The sequence below is a fragment of the Globicephala melas genome, chromosome 10 (genome assembly GCF_963455315.2).
Source record: "Globicephala melas chromosome 10, mGloMel1.2, whole genome shotgun sequence".
In the NCBI taxonomy this organism is placed as follows: domain Eukaryota; kingdom Metazoa; phylum Chordata; class Mammalia; order Artiodactyla; family Delphinidae; genus Globicephala; species Globicephala melas.
Window position 1 is genome coordinate 83,541,494 of NC_083323.1, and position 27,021 is coordinate 83,568,514.

The 27,021-nt window shown below is 35.0% G+C and overlaps 1 protein-coding gene across 7 annotated transcripts in view; it reads left to right on the plus strand.

Moving 5' to 3' along the window:
• The window catches only part of SOX5 (SRY-box transcription factor 5), a 991,328-nt gene that overhangs the window by 634,844 nt on the left and 329,463 nt on the right, over positions 1-27,021 (plus strand). For 6 of the 7 annotated variants that reach the window (XM_060306246.2, XM_060306247.2, XM_060306245.2 and 3 more), the window contains one exon: positions 14,249-14,480. In XM_060306246.2, the coding sequence (XP_060162229.1) occupies positions 14,250-14,480 (231 nt within the window). In that variant the 5' untranslated portion in view covers position 14,249. The remainder of the gene's footprint in view (positions 1-14,248; positions 14,481-27,021) is intronic. The other variant, XM_030841271.3, reaches the window with a different exon arrangement.

A 27,021-nucleotide genomic window follows, 5' to 3' on the forward strand; every position in this document is an offset into this window, starting at 1 on the left:
TTAAGAATGTTTTCGGGGAACTGTGTGTGTGGATGGTTTCATGGAGAGGAGACTAGTATTTTAAGAAGTCTTTAAATGATCATGCCTCCATAAATATGCCATCAACAAAGAAACAAAAACAAAACAAAACAAAAAACATAAGAAGAGGAGGGAAGAAGAGGTTGGGGAGGATTCTGTTCCCTTTGGAACACAAAGGTCTTTCAGCTGTGGGTGATTGGAATGGGGGTGTTTGGGTAGTGGAAAGAAATGTTCTAGCATGTGGTAATGAGGTTAAAAAAAACAGCAATGGATGATTACTTTTCTCCATCAAGGCTCCTTTATCCTCATAAGCTCAGACAGTGGTCAAAATGTTAGACACCCCTCCCTGTTTTATCCATCCCTTAACTGTGTTCTTTGACAGGACTGGTTTATACAGCTGGGCCTTTGTGCAGCTTTGGGGGAAATACTACAGGACAGCAGAAAGTATGGCAGAGCACCTATAAAATGGTAAATGGTAAACACTCTATTGAAGTGCAAGATTCCACCTTTAAAGATGTGCCTTTGTTTGATTAGTTTTCCTTTTAGGGATTTGTAAAGCAAACACCTTTAAAATTTTGCTTTTTGTACTGAAGATTTCATGGTGATATGGGAAAATTGTGTTAACCAGTAAAATTTCTTATCACCTACATTTTAATAAACAAAATAGAAAAGAACTCAGCTATCTTACTGACTAAAATTACAGTTAAAATTAAACATTTCTATTGTAGTGACATAGTATTTTAAAGAACATCTACATTGTGTGTGCTTAGCCATAGAACTGATTGAAAAGAGAAAGCAAATAGGAAAAGCTATTGATTTTAAAAAGTTTATGTATAAAACATACTTTAAATTTTTTTTTTTCATGAGAATTTGTTAGTGACATTACTGTTAGCCCAATTTTAAATCTAGTGTAAACCTGATACTGGAATCTTCTTGTGTCTTTATACTTGTCATACCTTTATAAGAGTTTAATGATTTTCTTCTCTACAGTACATGCCATATCCTTTTAATTTTTATTTCAGAGGCAGGAAACTGGTAGCCTTTAAGTTCCTACTGATTAGTTTGTACCCATTTATAGAAAAGAGCTATCATTCCTAACTCGTCCACAGTGGCAATATGAACCATACTTTTAAAGTTTTTTTTTTTCCCCCTAAAAACAACAGGGAATGTGCTAAAACCAGAAAGATTAATGGGGGAAGAAGATAAACAGTTAAGATGTAAAATGAGTTTAGAGGTCAAGCTAGAAAAATAAGAAAGCTTATGGATTTAATTCATATTCATCCAAGCAAAGAAGCTTTGGCATGAAAGGAACCAAACGAAGAGGCTCAGCATTCTTACAACATCGACCATAGCTGCATCCCGCTGTTTTGGAGTTTGGGTTGATAGATGCTCATCGTCTTTGGCACTGCACCTTATTTTTGGACTTCTCAAGATTATAATGGCAAATTCTTCATCTTGCCGTGAAGTTCAGAAAATTTGTCTTTGCCTAGTGTGCCTGTCTCTCACATCAGAAGCTGTTGTCCTAGGAAAGCTCTGTGCACTGTATATATGTTCTTTGCTGTCTCTTTTGAATATAACATAAATATTTTCTACTTTGTTCATTTTCAACAGCTGTTGTAGAAACAGGCTGGAATCAAGTCTATATTGGGCATGGAGAGAAAGGATGAGTCCCCTAAATTGACCAGAATTGAGCAGTGTATAAACTTTTTCTTGTCAGGGTTATTTGGATTCCAAAGAGGGTAGGGGTCATAATATTTTTCTTCACTGGACTACTTCGACAGTCATTCTCAAGCAATCTGACGCTGATGTTCAGTCCTCCTTTTAGCTGTGAGCCTCCTTTCTTGTTTCCGCTGGGGAAAAGCAACACACCGTTCTCTAGAGGCTTGCATTTGAAAGCTTAACTTGCTCGATTTCACAGTGACCTTTGAAAACAAAAGAAATTAAAACTAGACTGGTTACTTAATTATTTTTGTCATCATTATTAGATCCTAAATAAATTAAACATGCCACAGATTTTATTTCAAGACATCTACCATGCTAAGAATAAGTCACTTTTGATTATGGAACAATTTGCTATTTATTTAGACTTAGCCAGTAACGTGAGAGGGGAGAGAGAGCAAGAGCGGGGGTGGACACGGTGAGAGGAAGCGCATGCAGATAAGGAGACGGTGCGGGGGGCGGGGGGGGGCGCTCAAAATAAGTACTTAATGATATTATTGTGGAAAAGATTTCAAACTGATTTTTTTTTGGACATATGCACCTTACCTGACCAGTGATGTTCATGAATGAAATGCTATCTTCTTTTACGATGAATACGATAGATAGGGTGAACTTTTTATAGGTTGTTACCAACATGTCCACATGTATATATGTGAACATATGTAGACACACATACATCCTCGTGAGGTAAACATGAAGAAAATTGGCATTATTTTAGAAAACAATAATTAAGACATTAGTACTACTCACTGTAGTAGTAATATTTAGAAATACATTTTCTTTGGCTTTTTTTCTTTATTTTTTATGAATTAATGAATTGGCAGAAGTTTGTTTATACTTCTTTATTTTTTCCTTCAAAATACATACAACTTTCAACCAAATAGTTTTGAGTTATATAGTAAATGAAAGTTGTTAGCATATGATTATGGTTAAATTAAAATGGTCCTGTCTAATCCTTAATAGAGAGGTTCTGTAAAAAAAGATGGAATATTAAGGCCCATTAATATATAATTTGACAGTAAGTGTCTTTTCTCTCTTCCTCCTCTTTTTTCTTCTTTTTCTTCTTCTTCTTCTTCTCTTTCTCTCTCTCTCTCTCTCTCTCTCTCTCTCTCACACACACACACACACACATACACACACACACGCACAAAGACACCTCTCAAACTTCTCTAAAAGGTCAAGGATAGAACAATAGGAATTGAATTACTCCCTGTTTCACTAGCAATTGTTCTGATAGAGAGCAGAAAAGATTGTCCTTCACAGGTATTCTACAGACAGCTTTTAAAGATACCTTCTTAGAGATCTTGAGAATGGATATACATCTCATACATTATTCTTCCACTATTCTATCCAACTAAGTATAACCTGAAATTTATACATGTGGCAACCATGTGTCTCAGAAAATTTCAACAGGCTTCTGATTTTTTAGACTTTATTTCTCTAACTCAAAGCATACAATTACTTGTTAGACAATTTGTCCCAACTTTTGATTCAGAAAAATGATATTCATTTTTTGTTGTTACTTCTTATTATTAATAAAAGAGTTTTACAAGGTGTATAGGAAGAGATAGCTTTTGTTAATCCCTAGATTTTCCCCTTTAATCCTGTATCTGTCCCAGGAATGGAGTGTGTGGCTACTCAGTGCTCGGCTTTCAGACTCACAAGGAGCCGAGCATCTGGGGAAACTCAGGAGGTGAGCACTTTCACGCTGACTCAGAGACCAGCCTTGTGACTCCAGTCTGGCGCTGTCACGCCTGGTTATGGAAAGGCAAGAACAATGCCTCCCTTGAGAAAGGGGAAAAAAGTCTAGTGCAGTCACAATTTTGATGTAAAATTTAAATCATCCCTCCACATCCTGTGGACTTAGAGCTAAACCCATGCTCAAATGGAAAAAAGCTTTTTATTTCCTTAAAGAGTATACCCTCTCTAACTATAATAACAAGTTTCAGAACCACAAATCTTAATGCTAGATTATTTCAAATAATTTTTAAATAATCAGAACACAAGGACTTTTAACATTTTTAACTTGTAGGTAGCTGAAGGTTAAACATTATTTTTCTGTTTGTTTCTGATTAATGACATATGTGTAACAATACACAAATTAAATAATTTACAACAGATTAGTATTTATGGTTTTTTTTCTTCCAGACTCATTAATTTGGTCATTTTACCTACAACGTAAAAGAAATTTCTCTTCAACATTTAAAGGTCTTAACCATTTCTATCGTTTTCTTCAAGTAGATTGGCTGAAATGTAGTGTATTTGGTGATTAAAAAGAATCTGATCAAATGTTTAATAACTCAAGTATAGGTGTTACTGTTTTTGAGATAAGGAAATTAAATTTTAGCAATTATTGAACAAGTCAAAGTTAGGGTTTTTTAAAGTAAAAAATGCTTATTACCATATTCTTGGGCTGTAAATGATGAGAAAAGTTTTGATAATTGTTCTTGAAAAGAATACAGAGTTCTGTAAAAACGTTTACTAGCTCTTCTCTTTATGAAAATGACTGTATCTTGGAGCCATAAAAGTTTGCCTAACCAGTTTTCTTTCAGTCTTATCAGACTTATAATGAACTCTATTTTTTCTAAGTATGAGAACATTATAGAATGATTAGAATAGAGTTTAAATTTAATACTCTTTCTACCTTTTTATTTATCAGGAATACTTTTGTTGTAGGCACTTAACTTTAAAATTAAAACATAAAATGGTAAAACATAAAATGGTAAGTTTTAGCTGGCAGATACATTTATTTAGGTAAGTTTTGGCTCTAGAGCCCAGCTATTAGGTTACTCATAATAAAGCAATCTTCTTATTTAGAAAATTTTCTTGCGATCTTCATCCAATAACATGTGGTCTAACTTTGGAGTCAATTTTTAGTGATTACAATTAGTGAGACAGTAAAAGAAAGTAGAAAAGGAATCAAATTTTGAATTCTGAATCATTGTAGCCTGCAATTTTGCTATCATAAACTGTTTCTAAATGTTTACCTTCGGTATTTGTCTCTCTCATTTAGAACACAAAAACAAATGGACATTTTAAAGTTCGTTTTATTGCATACTTTAGGTCCATTTATTTCAATTCTGAAATATCTTGTGTCCAACTAATAAAGAGGAACTCATTTCTTTCAGATATTGACAAGAATTAAGTTCTGTTTCTGAGTCTTTACTTCTCTCTCTGTAATTTCTGATACTTTTTCCTTTTCCTTTTCCTCTGAAAACTCTCTACCTCTTCATTTTTTCTCTTCTTATCCTCTCCTCTTTCTCTGACTGGACAAGGCTGGGGAAAACTATTCGGTGAGAGAGGGATGCTAGTAAAGAGAAGGCAGAAAGGTGGTGAAGCAGTTCAGAGTGGTGCTCTTCTTATCAGAGAGAAGGGAAGAGCATAAGGAACTACGTGATCTCAGTGAAGAGAGCATCTCAGAAACCAAACATATGACAAGGTAAACACGGGGATCAGCCCTGGTAAAGGTCACTTTGAAAGTTCTTGGTGACTACAACATTTTTAATTAACACAGTTTTAAGTACAGTTTAAACTTTTGTAACATTTATTAAATTTTCTGTAAATTCAAATTATATTTCAAAACAGAATAATAAATTTATTCTTAAGTAGCTATAGCTCAAAAATTGCTTTTGTTTTTAGATTTCAATGTTGTGGTAAATTGTGTTTGTAAGTACTAGTAGAAATAAGTTTCTGGTGAAATGCATATAGTAAAGCTTACAGGGGAATCTAGTCTTATTTATTACCCTATGTTGTCTGTTTTTATATTTCTATGAAATCTGTGTTTCTGCTTCCATTTATAGTGTATGCCAGGACCTGATGAACTTGTTCATGCTTCTAAAAAACAGTATAATGAATGTGGTCTTTGTATGTGGGAAGCAATGGATAGAGAGTATAGATTGGCATGTTCTATAAGGGAAACTGATGGCAAAGAAAATTTATAGAAAAGAGAAGAAAAATGTAAACACTTGAAAGACTACATGTTTACCACAAATCAATTTTCTATCTAAAAGACCTCTGAATATTATATATGACAGACTTGGTTACAGAGTTTACATAGAATTCACAGGGTAAACACCCAGCTGACTCTACACTTAGTGGGAAAATGAAGATGATCAAAACATGGAAGAGGGAAAAAGAAAGCATAAACCATAAGATATAAATAATAATAGTTGAGATTTATAGATAAAAATAATGAAACTGATTTTTTTCTTTAATAAAATGATATGCTAAGTTTGTGTCAATCTATAAGTCACAAAGGAGTGTTGGTATTTTCATTCATATGAATTAAAACCTGTCCATTCATGCTAAATGTCTATGTTGATTCCCCATGTGGAATAGGTAACATTCTATTGTGAAAAAAATCTTTGAAAAACAGTAGTTTAATTCCTAATCTTGATTAACCTTCTCACAATAACTTTAATTACAAAAGCAACCAGATAAATGTAAATGTTCTGAACAAGTAGTTTTATTACTAGAAAAACTAGTGACACATAACTTCTAGAAAAGTAGTATAATCTTTGGATATGAAGGATTACCAATTTTTATTTTATTTTGTAATTTTTCTTTTGTAAAAGAAGATGCATCCTTTGAAATATTTTAGTTGTTTTTGAAATGTGTTCTGCCATGCTTAAAATTTAACATGAGGGGGTGAATATTAAAAGTGAGTATTTAGGAGAGCAACCAATGGAAGTTATAAATTAAATAAACGTCATGGTCCAGAATTTTTAAAGTTCATATTCTGAATGTTTAGTTTTATAGAACTGTTTAGAGAATAATTACATTTTTTGTATATCACTTTGACTTCTCTTTATCTGTCTTCTGTGCTCAGTCCTTTTCATATACTGGTCTCCCAAAGTTTGATGGACTACAAAATTCAGAATCCCCCCCCCTCCCAATTCTCTGTTTTCTCTCTATTTTTCTCTTGGAGAGACAGTTCTGTTCTTGAACTGCTGTTTATTATAGTGCAAAGACCGAATAGTGTAACAAAAGATATTTAACCACTTTATGACTCAGTTTTCTTTTTTATAAAGCAAGAATAATAAAAATACTGAATCAGAACATTGTGGAGGAAGTCAATGAGAAATAATTACAATTATTGGTTAACTTTCTACCTGTGTTTAAAAGATTACACTGAGTTACTTCCACAGAAGTCCCACGTTTTCTGATTATCTGCTATTTCTTTTTAAAATCCTCCAATCAACAAGGATTTTTTTCTAAAACTGAATTTAATATTTGTCTCCAAGTTGACCTTTCTTTCTAATTTATGTATTTTTCTTATTAGCAGTATTGTTCTGTAAATTACACAGTCAAGTAATCTGTTTATCCTTGAGTTATCTCACCCACTCATTCCCCTTCTCTGGTTTCCACCCTCAAACTTCTATCAGTTACTAATTTCTGAGGGATTTTCTTCCTAAAATGTAATTTTGATTATGTTACTGTGTAGCTCAGAAATCATCTCCAGTTTCCTTATACCTTCAGTATCAATTTCACATTTGGTGTAGCCGTTCACAATTGTTAGGATTTAGCCAGAATCACTATCATCTGGTACCTACCTTCCATCCTTATCTGCTTTTACTCCTCCTGGAATCTACTGCTTGAACCAAACCATTCTACTCACTATCCTGTATCATTCTATAAATTTCTTTAATTTGCTAATGTCATTTCTCCTATCTGGAATCTTCTCTTCTCTGTGTCTATTTGATTCTGATCCATCCTTCACTGCCCTGTTGAATTCTCCTGATATGTAGGAAGCATTCTCTGATTATTTCAAGCAGGACATTATCTCTCTATTATCTATCCCCCATAGTACTCATATTTATAAAAAGCCATTTACATTAAAATATTCTTTCTGGATTTCTTAATCATATTTCTATCTATAAGCACATGATAATCTTTCAATAAATGTTCTTCCATGAATGAATGTGTGAATGAGTGGATATATGTCTTCTCTTTCCATCTCTACAGTACATCCTTAAAAGTAAACCAGAAGGCTCTTCATATCTAAGTTGCCTGTTTCCTCCATAACACAAAGGTAACTTGCCTGACACAAAATTGACACTCAGGCAATTCATTCATTTACTCATATAAAAATACATTGAGTGCCAACTATGTACTAGGAATTGTGCTGCCATATAATTAATTGTAATTCATTCAGTATAGAGGATTAGACTATTTAGGGAAAAAATACAATTTGGAAAGACATGTTCAGCTCGGAAAAATCACACGAAGTGGTCAAAAACAGACCTGTACTTGTTAAAATCTTGTGTTCTAGTTTTAGATACTAATAAGAAGATAGGAAAAAAAAAATAAGCTATTGAATCAATGTCATAGGTTATACTGATGTTCAGTTTTTTCAGGTGGCCTCTAGCAAGAGTTGATGATATAGTTTGAGGTGGGGAAAAGCCACTTCAACCATGGTGGTTAGGGAAGGCTTTGTATACTATACAACCTGGGATTTTAGTTTGTTTTTTTAGAGATAATTATTTTTTATAGTTTTTTATGCATAACTGCAAACCTTAAAGGAAACAATATTATCATTCCAAAAGAATAACCAGTAGAAGGCACTGCTTCCTAGGACTTTATCTCTGAATTAACTAGTCAAAGGTTAAAATGTTTAGAGAAATACAGAAACTTTAAAGGGTAACTATTATATACAGAAAGCAGTTCCCATTCTAAGTCTTCCATTTTGTGCTTGTTCCTCATACACATTTCTTTGACCTTGTCCATGTTGTCATTTTCCAGAATAATTGCAGCAAAGAAAATATCCTGAGCAGACAAGAGTTAAGTTTAAGGCAGTAAGTAGATGATTCCTCAATAATAGACCTATTAATAATTAACTCTGTAACAGTTTTTATAAAGTTACTTCACTTTTATAGTCTTTTACTTATTACATTTTAAAAAGAACTGTAGGATTTTTTTTACAAGTACTTAAGAAACCTGATTAAACAAGGTTTACCAATTCCTTTACATAGAAATTATTGAAAAGAAATATAGTGTTATCACTGAGCTGGATTTCCTGTTTTTTCTGACAATATTAAAGCATTTTCTAAGCATACTTGTCCTGTAAGAGTAGATCTTACAACTATCTACAGTTAGAGAATAGTAAGAGAGTTGCTGGTTTTAATTAGTAGCTTTCATTAAACACATACTGATCGAAAGACTACTATTTTCAGAAAGGATTATAAGTCCTGGGTAAGTAGCTGGTGGACAAAACTAAAGTCTGCCCTCCTGGATCTCATAGTGGGAGAGACAGATAAACAAAGAAATAAAATAATTAAATATGTCAGGTGATAAAGGCTGAGAAAGGATGTTGGAGCAGAAAACTAAATGAAGTGAGGGAACAAGAAAGTGTATATATGGGGTAGGAGGACTTCAGATTGAGAAAATACCAAGTATGAAAGAAATATATTTAAGTTAGTGGTGAATTAGTCTCCTGTTGCTGTTGTAACAAATCATCACAAGTCTAGTGCATTAAACAATACAGATGTTTTCACTTAACAGTTCTAGAGGTTAGAAGTCTTACATTCAAGGTGTTGGCAAAGCTCATTCTTTCTAGAGGCTCTAGGGGGGAGTTTGTTTCATTACCTTTTCTACCTCCTAAGAGGCTCACGACCGCATCATCCATTTTCAAAGCCAGCCACATGGTATCTTCCAATCTCTCTCTCTCTCACTCTGATCCTCCTGCCTCCCACCCTTATAAGGATCTTTGTGATTACTTTTGGTCCACCCAGAATATCCAGGATCGTCTCCTTATCCCAAGATCCTTAACTTAATCATAGCTGCAAAGTCCCTTTGCCTTATAAGGAAACATATTCACAGGTTTCAGGGATTAGGATTTGGACATCTTCGGTGAGAGGCATTATTCTGACTAGCACAGTGGGTCTGCAACCTTAACTGTGCATTAGAATCACCTGGAAGCTTTAAAAATTTCTGATACCCTATGTGCATTCTGAAACCAATAACATCAAAATGTCTGGCAGTGGGACCCAGGCAGCAGTATTTTTTTAAACCTCTCCGTATAGTTCCAATGTGTATTCAAAGTTGAAAACCACTGGTTTAGATTTCTGTTGCAGTCTTATTACGTCTTTTATTTACTCTACCCCTAAGTTTGCTACATATATCTGAATACAGTTGGGGACATCCTATTTACATAGCCTTTAGCCAATAGCAAAGGACTCCAGTAGTTTTAAAATTACTTTCACGTATGGACTAGAGTAGCCTGATTGTGCAGATTTCTACAGGGACAGCTGAAGGAAAAGTGACTCCTTGTAAGACCAAGTTGCCCCTTACAAGGGAGTCTCTTTCTTATCTATTACATTCATGTAACTCATCAACTCCAGGAATGTTATAGACTAGAAATGGGATTTAGTCTATATTCCTGTGTCTCCCCTTTTCCTAAGTAAGCTTGAAACTTAAATTTATATTATACATCCTAAAACCATCTCTGCATCTTTTCTTTTATCATGACTTCCTACGTAAGGTTCCATCTCCATTTTATCCCAAGGTTTCTGTTTGTCCTTCTTTTCCCTCAAAATCCAACTGTTCAGTGATTCCCTGAAGCATTTCACAATCCTTTGGCCTTCATGAAGCCCTCGGGTGCTTAATTATAATGTCATTTGGCCCTTAACCTGAACTGTCTTTCATCATTATTTCTCGTTTTATTTAAAATTTTCACAAACAGTTCATAAGCTTTTTATTTTATTTTATTATTTTTTTGGCTTCATTGGGTCTTCGTTGCTGAGCGTGGGCTTTCTCTAGTTGCGGCTAGCTGGGGCTACTCTTCTTGCGATGAGCATGCTTCTCACTGCGGTGGCTTCTCTTGTTGTGGAGCACGGGCTCTAGGCACGCAGGCTCAGTAATTGTGGCGCACGGGCTTAGTTGCTCTGCGGCATGTGGGATCTTTCCGGACCAGGGCTCAAACCCATGTCCCCTGCATTGGCAGGTGGATTCTTAACCACTGCGCTACCAGGGAAGTCCCATTCATAAGCTTTTAAAGCAGAGACCCTGAATTACACTTTTTTATTCCCATTAGAGAATAGTCTTGCACGTAGTAGGTAGTGAGTAAAGGGTTGTTGATGATTTAAAGATTCCCTTTGGTCCTGGAATTAGACATCAGTTCTTTCAAGAAGATTTTCTTGTCCACACACAAAAAAGTGAGTTAAAGACTACTATTATAAACTATAGTAGTGAGAGTTATAAACTAACTCCAGAAGTTAGTTTCACACTAGATTGTATCTGTCAGTCTCATGTCAGGTTCTTTGAAGTCTGAGTTTTGTTCGTTGGTAGGTCTAGCACCTACCACAGGAATGACAAAAATCATCTCTGAATGAATACAGAAGAGCGTAGCTCAGCCTAGATACTCAAGTTGTTCTAAGGTGTCCTTGGACTGTAGCACAGACGTGTAGTGGAAGCTGCAGGTATTGGAACCCTACATATCCCACACAGACAATGCATGGAAATTCTCAGTGCCTCCTTAATGCTTTTTTTTAAATTGAGACTTTCTTCTATCCAAAATGAAACCCTTTGGTAGACAAACTTTGGTAGACTAAACATGGATGATGTAGCCAACAGATTGATAGCTCTTTACATAATTTACGTATTTTACTTTTTCCTCATTTTCTAGCCTATTACTGAACTGTAACCACAGTCATTTTTATTCTAATAATTTAAAAAATCTTTAAGAAATCTTTTACCTGAACTGCATAAAAATACTCTTAAGTCCAACACATTTAAGAGCATTCTATAAGTCTCTGAAAATGGAGTTGAAATAAAGATGAAATATGTAATATTTTAGGATCAATTTGCCTTTTGGCACCATGCCTCCTTCATGGTGTTTTAGACCTTATACGTTTTTCTCCATAGAGTGATATGTAAATGGAGAGACTGTTTATCCAGTTGGATATAAAGATAATTTAGATATTGAAAGAACTAGAAGTCTTGAGAATAGCAATATCTTAACTATCTACCTTATATACCTTATGTCTTTTAGACTTTTAGACATTTAATTTTCATAATCATTATTAATAATGATGTTAATGAAATAGAAGTCAGCAAAAAGGTCATGCTTTCTGAAAGTCATAGAATTGTATTAACTTAGGAAAAGCCAGCTAATCTAGCTTTCTGCTTTGATAACCCAGAAACTGACTCTGGATAATAGCCTGGAATTTTCAGACGGTTAAGAGACTGATTATACGTAAGACTGAGGTAGGCTCCAAAATACCAGACTGTTAATTCCAGCAAGAATAGTAATGCCCACACAGACCCTAAATACTATGGTTTATGTAATAAATGAATGATCTCCTTGTAGTCAAGCTTCATGTGAAACCAAGAAATAATTAAAAGTCTCTTTATTGATTTAATCTGATAGATCACTTCTCAAAGACCTTACGTATTTTAAGTCTGTTCTGTTACTCCATTCTCTTTACAGGAATCAGAGGTTCACTTGGAGAGCGTGGAAACAAAACAGTGGTAGTTAAATCTCTCTAGTGTTAAGAGTTACTATGTATAGTTTAATCTATCAATTTGGTGATAGATATGGTGTCGCCAACAAGACTAAGACTTTTCTAAGTCTGTTAACTCCAGCCCCTTACTCCTTCTACATACTTAGAGTATACTTGGAGTAAACCTTGGTAATGAGATCAGAACTAAAGATACCTGAAATGTGCTGGCCCAGTCTGCTTCTCCTTTAAACAGTGCTTACATGGTAACCACTATCATTTCCTCCTTTTCCTCTGTTATTCAGCTGATCAAGACCCCTGCTATTAACATTTTTTCTTTAACACTTGCTAATACATTTGATCAGTTTACTGTCAAGTATGACTGGCCAGGGAGCATTTCTCTGTTGGGAGACTGTGTATTTCATGTTGATTTTACAGTTTTAAGTCTTAGAAGGCAATCTGCATTGTTATTTTGGCGGGTTTTTTTGTCTTCTCTGTTTTTGAGGGGGGTGGGTCACACTGTAGTTTTAAATTTTGTAAAATAAACACCAGCTATTGTTTACTGAGTGTCTACTCCTAGCAAAGTGCTCTACAAGTCACTTTTCATATGGAAACAGTTCCTTCTCAAAAAAGTATTACAAGTAGATATGACATCTCACTTTAAAGGTGAGTAAATTGAAATAGAGATTAAAGTAAGTCTCACATGTAGTAAGTAGCAGAATCAGTATTTTAATTCCCTTTATTTCTTTCTACTGTGCTATTATATCTTCATAGAATATATTCAGCCCTTGAATACACTTTTCTTTTTAAACGTCTAACACTAAGAACAGTATTATTCAATGGTGATTAGAGGCCCCTTTTCTGGTAGTACATTTTAAGTTTAAAAATCAGTGATATATATGAAGGAAGCGATGTGGCAGTTAACTTTCCTGCCTCCTATTCCACTGGTCTAGGGTACGAATGGATGATTCTGTAAACACTCTTTGTTTGTTGAACAAAAATTAGGGCTTTTTCAAGTTCAGGTCAAGTTGTAAATCCAAGAGAGGTTTTTTTTTTTTTTTTAATAAAAAATTTTAACTCTGTACTGCTTCTATGTAAAACTTTTAATGAAAAGAAAAGGATTTCTTATGTTTAACTAAAAATATTTGCCACTTATTTTTTAACCTCTGATAACATTCTCAACCAGACTCAAGTACAAAAAAATATTTAATTTTTGTTCAGTTATCTAAGTGCATTGTCCTATAGGCATTAGCTCATCAAAACAAAACTTCCTTATTTGATTTTTTTCTTTTACTTAGGTATTCTAAGGAATAAATAAATCTGAGAATCCACATCTAAATATTTCATGGAACTGTGGAAGTAAAACTGAAATAGTTTTATATTCTTACCTTTTTTACTACTTGCAAATTTTATATTAGAACTAAATGCCAAAATTGGGTGATGGGGAGGTGAGAGAGAAAAATCCTCAAATGTTTCAGAATTAACAGTGATTGTAAAATTTATTCAGTTCTTAATAAGCTTTAAACAAACATCAAACTTTTTGTTTTGTGATCTGAGGTTTGCTGATAACAAATATTTCTACATTTTATAATAATCTTACTTTTAATAAAATGCAAATCATTATAATGGCAACCATCCATTTACTTTATTTTTTGATGAAAGAAATTTTAGTTATTTCTCTTCTTTTAACTGCCAACAGTATTTGCTATTCATAGATGTCCTGTCTTCAATAAGGTCTATCAAAGTGTAAAATGAGATGGGTATTTTTCTTTCCTTTAAAATGGAACAGTCTTTCATTATGCAGTGTTCTTAGGTGAATTCTCTTGTTTAAGAAGCCAGAATACAAGAGAGTGCTATATTAGTGTATTATTCTTACAACAAACAAGCACTGTTCTGTTGCTACCTGCTTGGCCATTGTTTCTGATTGCGTGTGCTTTGCAGTGGTATTTGGATGGTTTCCTGCTCTCTGCCAGCACAAAAAGGCATTTCTGTTACAATGGCCCCTAACCACACAATAACGGCATTAAGGATTTATGTGGAGGTTTCATTATTTTCTCCTCTTTTGTTCCTTCCAGGATGTCTTCCAAGCGACCAGCCTCTCCGTATGGGGAAGCAGATGGAGAGGTAGCCATGGTGACAAGCAGACAGAAAGTGGAAGAAGAGGAGAGTGACGGGCTCCCAGCCTTTCACCTTCCCTTGCATGTGAGTTTTCCCAACAAGCCTCACTCTGAGGAATTTCAGCCAGTTTCTCTGCTGACGCAAGAGACTTGTGGCCATAGGACTCCCACTTCTCAGCACAATACAATGGTAGGTTTCTCATGGTCTATTGTGCCTACACTCACTTTGTGACCAGTCTACTCCTCTAGTAGTTTAGCTTCAGTCCTAGGCTTTGTAATTATCATCTACTTAATAGCCATACACAAGATTCACTCCTAACATCTTAAAATTCGTAACAAGTAAATTGATTCCAGTAGGGAGTATAAATAGGCTATTTTTGTTTTGTTTTGTTTTGATTTTGTTTTTCAAGAATTCTGCTTTTGAGGCACTCCCAACTTAATTAGGGGAAAAACATAATATAAGAATAATGTTAAAGTAACACATTTAAAATTAGTCCTCATGAAAGTTAGGTATCATAATATTTCTAGGAAAATATTTTTCCAGATAAAGCTGCAACATAGTTTGAACATTTCCACCATGATAAGTCAGTGCTTTTTCAATTTCTGCTTTGCCCAGATTGGATTCCAGTGTTTCTTACAGTACTGGGAATATTACAGAAGAATATGTTTCAAAGAGACAATACTTTTCTAATGTTACTGCGCTAATTTTTAACTCAGTCTCATTCACTCTGTTGCTCTGATAATTCAGTAATTCCCTGGTACCTCCTATTCTAGAATTTGGAGCTCAGGATAATTTATCTGGCCCTTCATCCTGGGGTCTGGATCACTGCAGAGGATTATGAAGCTGTGGTTTCATGGATGAGAGGGAAGAAGGCAGCATAGCATCTTTGGATGAACCTTAAACAGTAGACACACAAACAAATAAATGAGGCCTTTAGGTTCTTCTTTGGAACTTAAATGCATAGAATCAGCATGCCAGCAAGGTAGCAGGGCACTTAGGTGCCCGTAAAGCCACCCTCGCCTTTTCAACATGGCTTCTTGGGTGGATGTCACATTTTTTGTGGCCCTTCTACTTCAAGGAGGTCAGTGCTGTTCATTTGAACCAGATCACACCAACAAAAATATTTCATCACACATCCTCATACCTTTAAGAACAGCTCTGATTCTGTTAAATCCTTTGTTTTTTTTGTTTTGTTTGTTTTTTTGGCCTTCTCTAGGAAATTATTACACATCATAAACATGTTCGGTCCTGAAATATGCCCACTTGTGTATGTCATTGCATTACATATGCAATGTGGAATTAAATCAGCAAGAAGAATCAGATTATCTTCTAATATCTGGGAAATAAACACTGTTCTTTGATAATTCACATTAGATTTAACTACTGCCATTCAACATTTTAAGCCTCACAGGTCAGAATTTCTCTGGGTATTTTTGACTGTGCGCCAAAATTTTCTTACCGAAAATAATGTTTTCACTAACACTTATATAGCGCTTTTACAGATGTGTTGTTTCAAGCACGTGACATATATTACTCGTTTAACCTTCACAATAATTCAATGAAGTGTTATCATTAATCCCACTTTACAGATGAGGAGGAAACTGAGGCACAGTGAGGTTAGATAGTTTGCTCCAGATCACAGCTAGTAAGTGGGAGAACCAGGGTTTACCCAGGCAGTCTGGCTTTGGATTCCATGCTTATAAACATTATAAGCTCTTCACAAGAGTACACACATATTTAATTTTTCTGATCATCTCTTATTTGGTAAATTAAATCCATAATTCCTCCTTTTTTTCCCTCTACTGTGAATTCATGTTAGTTACGTGCAGTGATATAACTTCTTCGCCTCCTCTCACAAAGGTTAAACTAGGAAAAGAAAGGGGGAAAATGGTAGTATGCAGCTCAACAGGGTAGAGAGGTCGCATTCCCCGTTTGACATTGCATCAGTTCTCATGCTTTTTCCCTCTCAATATTTTGACCGTTGCCTTCTTTCAGGGAGTACCCTATGAAGAGTGCTTCTTGGTTTGGTTTTCGTGTACTACTGTTATAAACAGAAACACACACATTTAAAGGAGTGAATATAAATAATTATTACTAGAAGAATACCAGAAAGATAAAGGAGCAATTATCTTAAATACTCAAGGATGGGTATGAGAAAAGTATATTAAATTACATACTATAGTTGGCATGAGTGGATGCTGTGATGCAGGGTGTTAGTGGAAATGAAATCATTCGGTTTGTAATGGAGAATTCAGTTTAACTAAATGAAACCTATGAACTGCCTACTTTGTACCAAGTTTTTTGTTGTGCACTATGGAAATAGATTTGCATAAGGCACAACTCCTTTCCTCAAGCAGCTTTATCTAGGAGAGAAGTTCTTAACTCTGGTCTGTGGATCTCCTGAAGATGACTGGAGAATTCTGTATGTGCACACATGTGAGTAGGGTTTTGGTTTTCACCAGATTCTCAAGTAAATCTGTAGCTCAAAAAAGACTGAGATCTACTGTTCCTGAAGTTAATACACTTGGGATACAAATGATTTAACTTAGTTTTAGTGACATCAGCGCTGATATTTTCTCTTACTATATATCTAATTGATTTCTAAATTTGTTTCTGCCTCAAAAGTTTCTTGATTCCACCAGCTTTTCATCTCTAACAGTTGAAGAGTCTCCTCTATGATCTCAAACTTCCAGCCTCTCCTCTTTCCAGTCTTCCTTTCAACTTCCACTAGACTTATTTCCCTGAGAAAAGAGTTGGATTATTTATCCCGCTTTGGAAACTAGTGTATGTCCTTGTTGCCTACAGGGTTTAGTCTAAAACTATCTTAGCATGAAACTCTATATAGACCAGCGCCAAAATATGGCTTTTGTCTCCTCTTTGGCCACATCCCGCCATAGACCCAGTGCTTCAGTCATGCAAAGATTTTCATATATGTTCATAAACATACCAGGTGGCCTCAAATGACACATACATATTCTTTCTAGCTGGAAAACTCTTTTTCATATTTTACAGTCCTGGTGAATTGTGTTTCTACCACGAGACTGAGTTCAAAATTGCTTCTTTTTAGATGCTTTCACTGACTTCCCAAGGCAGAATGGTTGCTGCATTATTCTTTTATCCATGGTACTTGTTTATGTCTTTTCTCGTGGTCTGTATTATAATTTGTGTGTTTACATGTCTGGCTTTCTGCACTGTATTTCTCCTTGAAGGCACAGTCATGCACACGCACATACACATTTGTAGTTCTGATACCTAGCATACAATAGATACTTAATTTATGAGTACTGATTAAATGGCAGAGTTTATATGGATGATTAAGTAGGAAATATGTTTTGAACAAAGTTGTTAAGATGTCATTCATGGTGAATATGCTGATTTTCTAGAAATTTTAGAACTAAAGTAGAATCTACTACTGTGCAGAAAGTATGTTACAATAGTCATGATATATTCAGCTATTAAGCTGATTAAGATATATTTTACCCATTTATCAAAATGATTGAATACATTCACAGAATTGTTATTCAACACATTCTTTGTATTTTTTTCTGGATACTAGGCCATTGTCGTATTCACATAACAAGTCCTTTTATTTTCAATAGTAAAATACATTCTCTATTTGTTTTCCTATTCAATATCTTTGAAAACAGAGAGAATATTTCATGGTTTTTATATCATAGAGTTCAATTTATGGGAAAAAAAACAGCTTTCCAGATTTCATTGCTGGTTTATGTGTGACATTCATACTCCAAAGAGAGGTGTTGAGAGGTCTACATTTTGTATTGCCCACGTAGTTTAGAGACAAAGTAAAACTTTTGAGAAATCCCTTTAATGCTGACTTGAAGTTATAGAGAAATGCTTTCAGTATAAAATTTAGGTTAGAAAATATTTCCTGAGATAGACGTTCTGTACACCTCATGACTGTTGCCATATAAAGATTTTGGGGAATTAGGGTCCTGTGTTCATATTCAGGGTATGCAAGTGTTAAGGTTTGGAATTGGGTCAGATAAAGATGTAGTTCTTCCTTTCTGAAGTCGTATTTTTTACCTTAATATTTTGGAGAAATAACCTAAGTGGCTAACTAAGAGTAACTCCCCAAACAGTTGTAACTGGTGTAAATACTACAAGTCCTTCTGTTCCTTCTATACTCACTGTTCAGAAGGCACTATAGATGAACTTTCATAAGCAGATTATACACATATAAATACTGTCAGATAATTATAATTATAACATATATAGTTATATATATTATATAACTATTATATATGTAATTATAATAATGTCATAATTATAAAATACTATCAGATTTCTAATCAATATAAGATTGAGACACATAATTATAAACATGAAAAAGACTGTTTCTGTTGGGCCTTCTCTGAAGCTCTCATAATTTTGCCAAGCAATTGATAGCAACATTTGCTTCCCATATAATCTTCAGAAAGCTAAAAGGCAAGGTTGGCAAGTCTGGTTATGACCTGAGTGGAAATGCAGTCCTGGGCTTTATGTTTATGAAGGGCAAATCTACCCTTCTTGTCCCCTCTGCCTCTTTTTTTAACAGGAGTTTGGAGGCTGTCACTTCAGAGTTTCAGAGACAAGCAAGAGACACTATAATTTCTGGCTCTTCTGGCTCTTTTTTTTTTTTTTTTTTTTTTTTTGCTGTACGCGGGCCTCTCACTGTTGTGGCCTCTCCCGTTGCGGAGCACAGGCTCCGGACGCGCAGGCTCAGCGGCCGTGGCTCACGGGCCCAGCCGCTCCGCGGCATGTGGGGTCTTCCTGGACCGGGACACGAACCCGTGTCCCCTGCATCAGCAGGCAGACTCTCAACCACTGAGCCACCAGGGAAGCCCCCTGGCTCATCTTTAATGATAGTTCTGATATAGATGGATTTATTTCATGATGCAGAAGACTATCCAGAACATTTCCTCATGTCAGTCAATGTGATTATTTATGAGCACCAGAAGGAAACAGAGTAAGTCTGAAGAGAAATCAAGTAGCAGCATGAGAGGCAGCCAGGGGACTCTACGGTAGCCATGCTGGTGCTCATTGTGTCTGGCTGCATGCTACTTCTGCTGGTTAGATGGTTGTTCTAGTGTCAAATGTGATGTGAAATGAAAGTCTTGACCACCTGTGGTTACTGAATAATCAGTTTTATTTTTTTCCCCCATAAAATGTTTTCTTTTATCTCAACCAAACTCTCTTTTGATTTAAGTTCCTCTTGAGTTGAGTGAACAGTTTTGTATAACCGAAGAGTGGCTGCTTCCCAAGATTGATTCTTAAAGCATACAGTTATTTATTTTAAGAATACAATATTAAAAAATAACTTGGGTTGTTCTCTCTACAGACAGCTGAATTTCAAATGAAATAAATACTATGTTTGCAGATACTTTTTTAGCATTTAAAGATCCAGTGGATTTGGAAATGTGATGCTATAATATATTCTGTTATCTCAATTACTGCTTATATTGATAAGATTTTCCTGGAATTGTTAAAGAACTCTGGGTCTATGATGTATTGATTAGGTTTAATAAGTTGATGTATCTTAATGTTAATGTGTTTAAACACTACAGGGTCAATAGTTATCATAAAGCAGCATTCAATGTGAGTCAGTTTCTTTGTAAAGTCCAGCAGAAGGAGAAAAAGGTGTCTTTTTAAGTTGATCTTCTATAGAAGCTGGACATATAACTGAGAACCAAGTATAAAATTATAGCAAGGTTCCAGTGTATGAAATGCAACCTTAAACACTTAAACCCTGACAAGAATTCATTCAGCGCACACGACAGAGAGAGGCTTTTACTTGCTCAGGCTCACTGTCAACTCCTAGGATTCTTTATTTACCCAATATAATTTTAATTGCTATATGATAGCTGTGTCTTGAAATAACCTTTATATAAATTTTGCTTACAATCTGACAGTTGTTAGTAATGCATTTTCGATGTTTGACTAGGGTAATTTTATGTGTGAAGTACTGTTCAGAAAACTTAAGAAGGAAAAGAGAAAACTGCATGTGTTATTTAAAAATAAGTCACAGAATAGGACCTTAATTATAGTATGGTAAAGATTCCTATTTTTATATGGTGGTTTTTATAAGCTCTTAAATTTCTGGTTACCTTTGTACATCAAACTTAGCCTAAGTTATTGTGATGGTATAATGCATACTGTTGTTAACACGAGTACGGTTATTGTGCCAGTTCTAATAATGAGAATTTCATTGTTTAGAAAGAGCATTCTCCTACACTCTAGACAAAAATGTAATTACTTTTGAATGATGTGGAATGTGCTCAGTTTAATAGCATGGAGAATAGATTCAGAAAGATTCAGATAAAGTAAGCTTGGAAACCATATGTGCAGTGTGGCAGTATAAAATTATGAGAGTAGGCAGTATAATTCTACACACACACATACCCAATTTCACACACTTGATCTATAAACTGTTGTTTTTGTAAGAGATAGGCTTGCTTATCTGAACAAGGCCAATTCAATTGAAACAAGGTGAAAATGGTGACAAGTTTGAATTTGTTTTTTATGCTAAATTGATGTTTATCATACAATGAAATTACATTGTTACAAACATTATTCTGTAAATGTTGTCAGAAAATACCACACCTGTTTATCTAGATAAAACCCTAGGCTTGCGTTTGAATGTAAGTGGCTCAATCTTTACACTTGCATTGTTTCTGAAAATTACCCCCAGGGCTAGAAGGAATGAGGACATGTGAAGAACAATCGTTTGGGGTCCATCAAAGCCACTGGATTAAGTTGTGCAATAGATCTGGTTTTGTCCTGTTGCCATAAAACCTTGATTCATATGATGTCCACAGTATTTGAAGTACTATTTTGAGTTTGAAGCTAACTAAGCCTTGAGAAATTAATGAACGTACTCTCACATAAAAAAAAAAAAAGCGCTATGAGGGAATTGCGAGGTAGTTCAGGACACTTAATGAGGGTCTAGTGTTAGCTTCTTCACAGAGTGCTATGCAGTGACAGGGGAATGAGTAAGAACTTCTAATGCTGTGGTAATGGGGCAAAATGTGCTTGCTTAAGAAGATTTTGTCTAATGGAATTTAATGGCTTTCATTTAATAGGGGTCTTGCAGAAAGATCCAACTCAAATATATACAATGAATACCTATCAGCAGAGATGCAGAAATGAGTAAGAACTAGGCTGTTCCCTCATGTAGTTTTTTATGTAGTATGGAGGTAAGATAAGCACAGAAATCACGAGATTGTAATATAAAATATTAGAACCCGGATACAGGCTAACAAGTGCTAAGGAGATTCACAGTTGAAAGGTATCTCATCTGTGGGGATCAGAAACATATTAATATGAAGTTGTTCCCATAAGAAAATTACTAGATTCCCAGATATCAAAAAATACATACACATTGGATCATTACTGTTGATCAGAGTCTTTACTTTATACTTGTGGATTGTTTTGCTTTTGTCATAAATATCTTGTTCCCAGAAGAAATAATTAAGTAAGAAAAAAATAAGAAAACATACTAAAGACAGAGTGCCCTGTAAAGGTCTTAATGGAAAATGTAGGGAAGTTTGTAAAATATGTGCCTCATATTAATAGGAATAAAAACAGCTACTTTAGTTATTCGTGTTCTTTAATCTGGGTTACCACCTTGAATGAAGTGGAAAGAATGGTGGAATACTTGGCCAGGATACTGGAAATAGCAAGAATGCTAGGAAGCAGTGCTGGAGGCATACTTGAATAGTGTTCCTGAATTTGTGGAAGGGATAGGTGTTCATCTTGATCTCATTTGTTATTCTCATACCTGCATGATATGATCATTTGTATTTGGAAGTTAAAAATAATCAAAAGTTTGGGAACCAACCTTCATTCTGTATCTTAGACGTTTGTTTTCAGTTCTACCTCATTTTCTTCCTTTGATTCTTTTCATTTGCTTCTCTTCTTCCTCTCTCTTTCAGTTTGCCTCTATCAGAAAACATTCTTAATGGATCCTCTTGTGGATCTCAATGGAGCCATTATCAGGAAGGGAGAGGGGGTAGGAGAATCAACACCATTGTGCTCTGATACATACTTCCTTCTAATTTACATATACTGCCTTTTGGGTGGTTGCCAAACCTTCCTGCAGTCAGGCTAGGTTTCTCTTACTGTATGTGATTAATAAAGATCAATTGGTCTATGATAAAGTTTTCACTGATTTTTTAGTAAACAGAGACGGTACAGTTAGTGTTTTACAAAACTATATGATATATTTCTTTAGTTTATTCAGAGATTATATTCTTTAACTTTTCTTTCATGATCCAGTGTTGATAAAGTAGTGATAATTTTAGTTTTAATATCTTTACTTGGCAAACAAACAAAAGATACTTAGAACCTTGTATTGGTTTGCAACTTATTTTTTGAAATTGTACTTATCTGTGAATCCAAATGTCTGGGACACGGTGCTTTAGCGGATGCCTGTGCTCTTTGTGTGCCTATAACTAGCTTTCATATTAAATTATTTGACAGTGTCTGTCACTATTTTCATTCAGTTCTTGACTCTTTCTTTAACTCAATTAATTGTTTTTGTCTTTCTATTTATTTCCAAAATGTGAGATTTTATAGAGATTGGTAAAAATGAGAAATAGGGAATGGAGATCATTTTATATAACTAGAAAGTAATTTTGATGTTAGTGGCACTATATTACCTTAATATGGGCGATAATAGCAATGAGTTTGTCATTTCTTATTTTGTACTTGCAAAGGACACTTACCTAAGAGAATCCAAAATAAATAAAAACTGTGCAGTGCTGGTGCCTGAATGCTAGGAATTGGAATGAAATCTACAAGACTCGATAACTAAATTGCTAATGGAACCTGGAAATATTTCAGATAATACTTACACCATGTTTCCTCTTGGCTGTATTAGATAGATACAACTATCCACTGGAACTAAAAAGGAAAAGTAATCTTTGTATAACAGTCTCTTTAAAAAGCGCAGCCATTAGCACTTAATTTGGATCGTAAGAAAGTAAAGTCATAAAAGAAATGTAACATAGCATTGGACTTTCATTGCAATTTCTTTTTCTCACATATTTTGGCAATTAGACTCACATAGCTTCTCTTTTAAAAGTTTCAACAGGGACTTTCCTGGTGGTCCAGTGGGTAAGACCCTGCTCCCAATGCATGGGACACAGGTTCGATCCCTGGTCGGGGAACTAGATCCCACGTGCATGCGGCGACTAAGAAGTCCACATGCCATGACTAAAGATGCCTCAACCAACATCCCGCGTGCTGCAACTAAGACCTGACGCAGCCAAAATACGTAAATGAAATAAATAAAAAAATAAAAGTTTCAACAAATACCTTGATTTTGGGGTGATAGGCTAAAAAATAGAAAGGAATTCTATAGCACAGAAAATCTAATAGGAAGTTGGGGGAGCACGTTCAAGAGAAATGATGCTTTAAGAAATGACAATCTAACTGAGGGGGTGGAAAAAGATATTCCATGCAAATGGAAATCAAAAGAAAGCTGGAGTACCAATTCTTATGTCAGACAAAATAGACTTTAAAATAAAGACTATTAAAAGAGACAAAGAAGGACACTACATAACGAGCAAGGGATCAATCCAAGAAGATATAACAATTGTAAATATTTATGCACCCAACATAGGAGCACCTCAATACATAAGGCAAATGCTAACAGCCATAAAAGGGGGAATCAACAGTAACACAGTTACAGTAGGGGACTTTAACACCCCACTTTCACGAATGAACAGATCATCCAAAATGAAAATAAATATGGAAACACAAGCTTTAAATGATACATTAAACAATATGGACTTAATTGATATTTATAGGACATTCCATCCAAAAACAACAGAATACACTTTCTTCTCAAGTGCTCATAGAACATTCTCCAGGATAGATCATATCTTGGGTCACAAATCAAGTCTTGGAAAATTTAAGAAAATTGAAATCATATCAAGTATCCTTTCTGACCACAATGCTATGAGACTAGATATCAATTACAGGAAAAAATCTGTAAAAAATACAAACACATGGAGGCTAAACAATACACTACTTAATAACGAAGTGATCACTGATGAAATCAAAGAGGAAATAAAAAAATACCTAGAAAGAAATGACAATGGAGACACGACGACCCAAAACCTATGGGATGCAGCAAAGGCAGTTCTAAGAGGGAAGTTTATAGCAATACAATCCTACCTTAAGAAACAGGAAACATCTCGAATAAAAAACCTAACCTTGCACCTAAAGCAATTAGAGAAAGAAGAACAAAAAAACCCCAAAGTTAGCAGAAGGAAAGAAATCATAAAGATCAGATCAGAAATAAATTAAAAAGAAATGAAGGAAACAATAGCAAAGATCAATAAAACTGAAAGCTGGTTCTTTGAGAAGATAAACAAAATTGATAAACCATTAGCCAGACTCATCAAGAAAAAAAGGGAGAAAACTCAAATCAATAGAATTAGAAGAAAAAGGAGAAGTAACAACTGACACTACAGAAATACAAAAGATCATGAGAGATTACTACAAGCAACTCTATGCCAATAAAATGGACAACCTGGAAGAAATGGACAAATTCTTAGAAATGCACAACCTTCCAAGACTGAATCAGGAAGTAATAGAAAATATGAACAGACCAATCACAAGCACTGAAATTGAAACTGTGATTAAAAATCTTCCAACAAACAAAAGCCCAGGACCAGATGGCTTCACAGGCGAATTCTACCAAACATTTAGAGAAGAGCTAACACCTATCCTTCTCAAACTCTTCCAGAATACAGCAGAGGGAGGAACACTCCCAAACTCATTCTACAAGGCCACCATCACCCTGACACCAAAACCAGACAAGAATGTCACAAAGAAAGAAAACTACAGGCCAATATCACTGATGAACATGGATGCAAAAATCCTCAAGAAAATACTAGCAAACAGAATCCAACAGCACATTAAAAGGTTCATACACCATGATCAAGTAGGGTTTATTCCAGGAGTGCAAGGATTCTTCAATATACGCAAATCAATCAACATGATACACCATATTAAAAAATTGAAGGTGAAAAACCATATGATCATCTCAATAGATGCAGAGAAAGCTTTCGACAAAATTCAACACCCATTTATGATAAAAACCCTGCAGAAAGTAGGCATAGAGGGAACTTTCCTCAACCTAATAAAGGCCATATATGACAAACCCACAGCCAACATCATCCTCAATGGTGAAACACTGAAAGCATTTCCACTAACATCAGGAAGAAGACAAGGTTGCCCACTCTCACCACTCTTTTTCAACATAGTTTTGGAAGTTTTAGCCACAGCAATCAGAGAAGAAAAGGAAATAAAAGGAATCCAAATTGGAAAAGAAGAAATAAAGCTGTCACTGTTTGCAGGTGACATGATACTATACATAGAGAATCCTAAAGATGCTACCAGAAAACTACTAGAGCTAATCAATGAATTTGGTAAAGTAGCAGGATACAAAATTAATGCACAGAAATCTCTTGCATTTCTATACACTAATGATGAAAAATCTGAAAGTGAAATCAAGAAAACACTCCCATTTACCATTGCAACAAAAAGAATAAAATATCTAGGAATAAACCTACCTAAGGAGACAAAAGACCTGCATGCAGAAAATTATAAGACACTGATGAAAGAAATTAAAGATGATACAAACAGATGGAGAGATATACAATGTTCTTGGATTGGAAGAATCAACATTGTGAAAATGACTATAGTACCCAAAGCAATCTACAGATTCAATGCAATCCCTATCAAACTACCAATGGCATTTTTCACAGAACTGGAACAAAAAAATTCACAATTTGTATGGAAACACAAAAGAACCCGAATAACCAAAGCAATGTTGAGAAAGAAAAATGGAGCTGGTTGAATCAGTCTCCCTGACTTCAGACTATACTAACAAAGCTACAGTAATCAAGACAGTATGGTACTGGCACAAAAACCGAATTATAGATCAATGGAAAAGGATAGAAAGCCCAGAGATAAACCCACACACATATGGTCACCTTATCTTTGATAAAGGAGGCAAGAATATACAGTGGAGAAAAAGACAGCCTCTTCAGTAAGTGGTGCTGGGAAAACTGGGCAGCTACATGTAAAAGAATGAAATTAGAACACTCCCTAATGCCATACACAAAAATGAACTCAAAATGGATTAAAGACCTAAATGTAAGGCCAGAAACTATCAAACTCTTAGAGGAAAACACAGGCAGAACACTCTATGACATAAATCACAGCAAGATCCTTTTTGACCCACCTCCTAGAGAAATGGAAATAAAAACAAAAATAAACAAATGGGACCGAATGAAACTTAAAAGCTTTTACATAGCAAAGGAGACCATAAACAAGATGAAAAGACACCCCTCAGAATGGGAGAAAATATTTGCAAATGAAGCAACTGACAAAGGATTAACCTCCAAAATTTACAACCAGCTCATGCAACACAGTATCAAAAAAACAACCAACCAGTCCAAAAATGGGCAGAAGACCTAAATAGACATTTCTCCAAAGAATATATACAGATTGCCAACAAACACATGAAAGAATGCTCAACATCACTAATCATTATAGAAATGCTAATCAAAACTACAATGAGGTATCACCTCACACCAGTCAGAATGTCCATCTTCAAAAAATCTACACACAGTAAATGCTGGTGAGGGTGTGGAGAAAAGGGAAGGCTGTGGCACTGTTGGTGGGAATGTAAATTGATACAGCCACTATGGAGAAC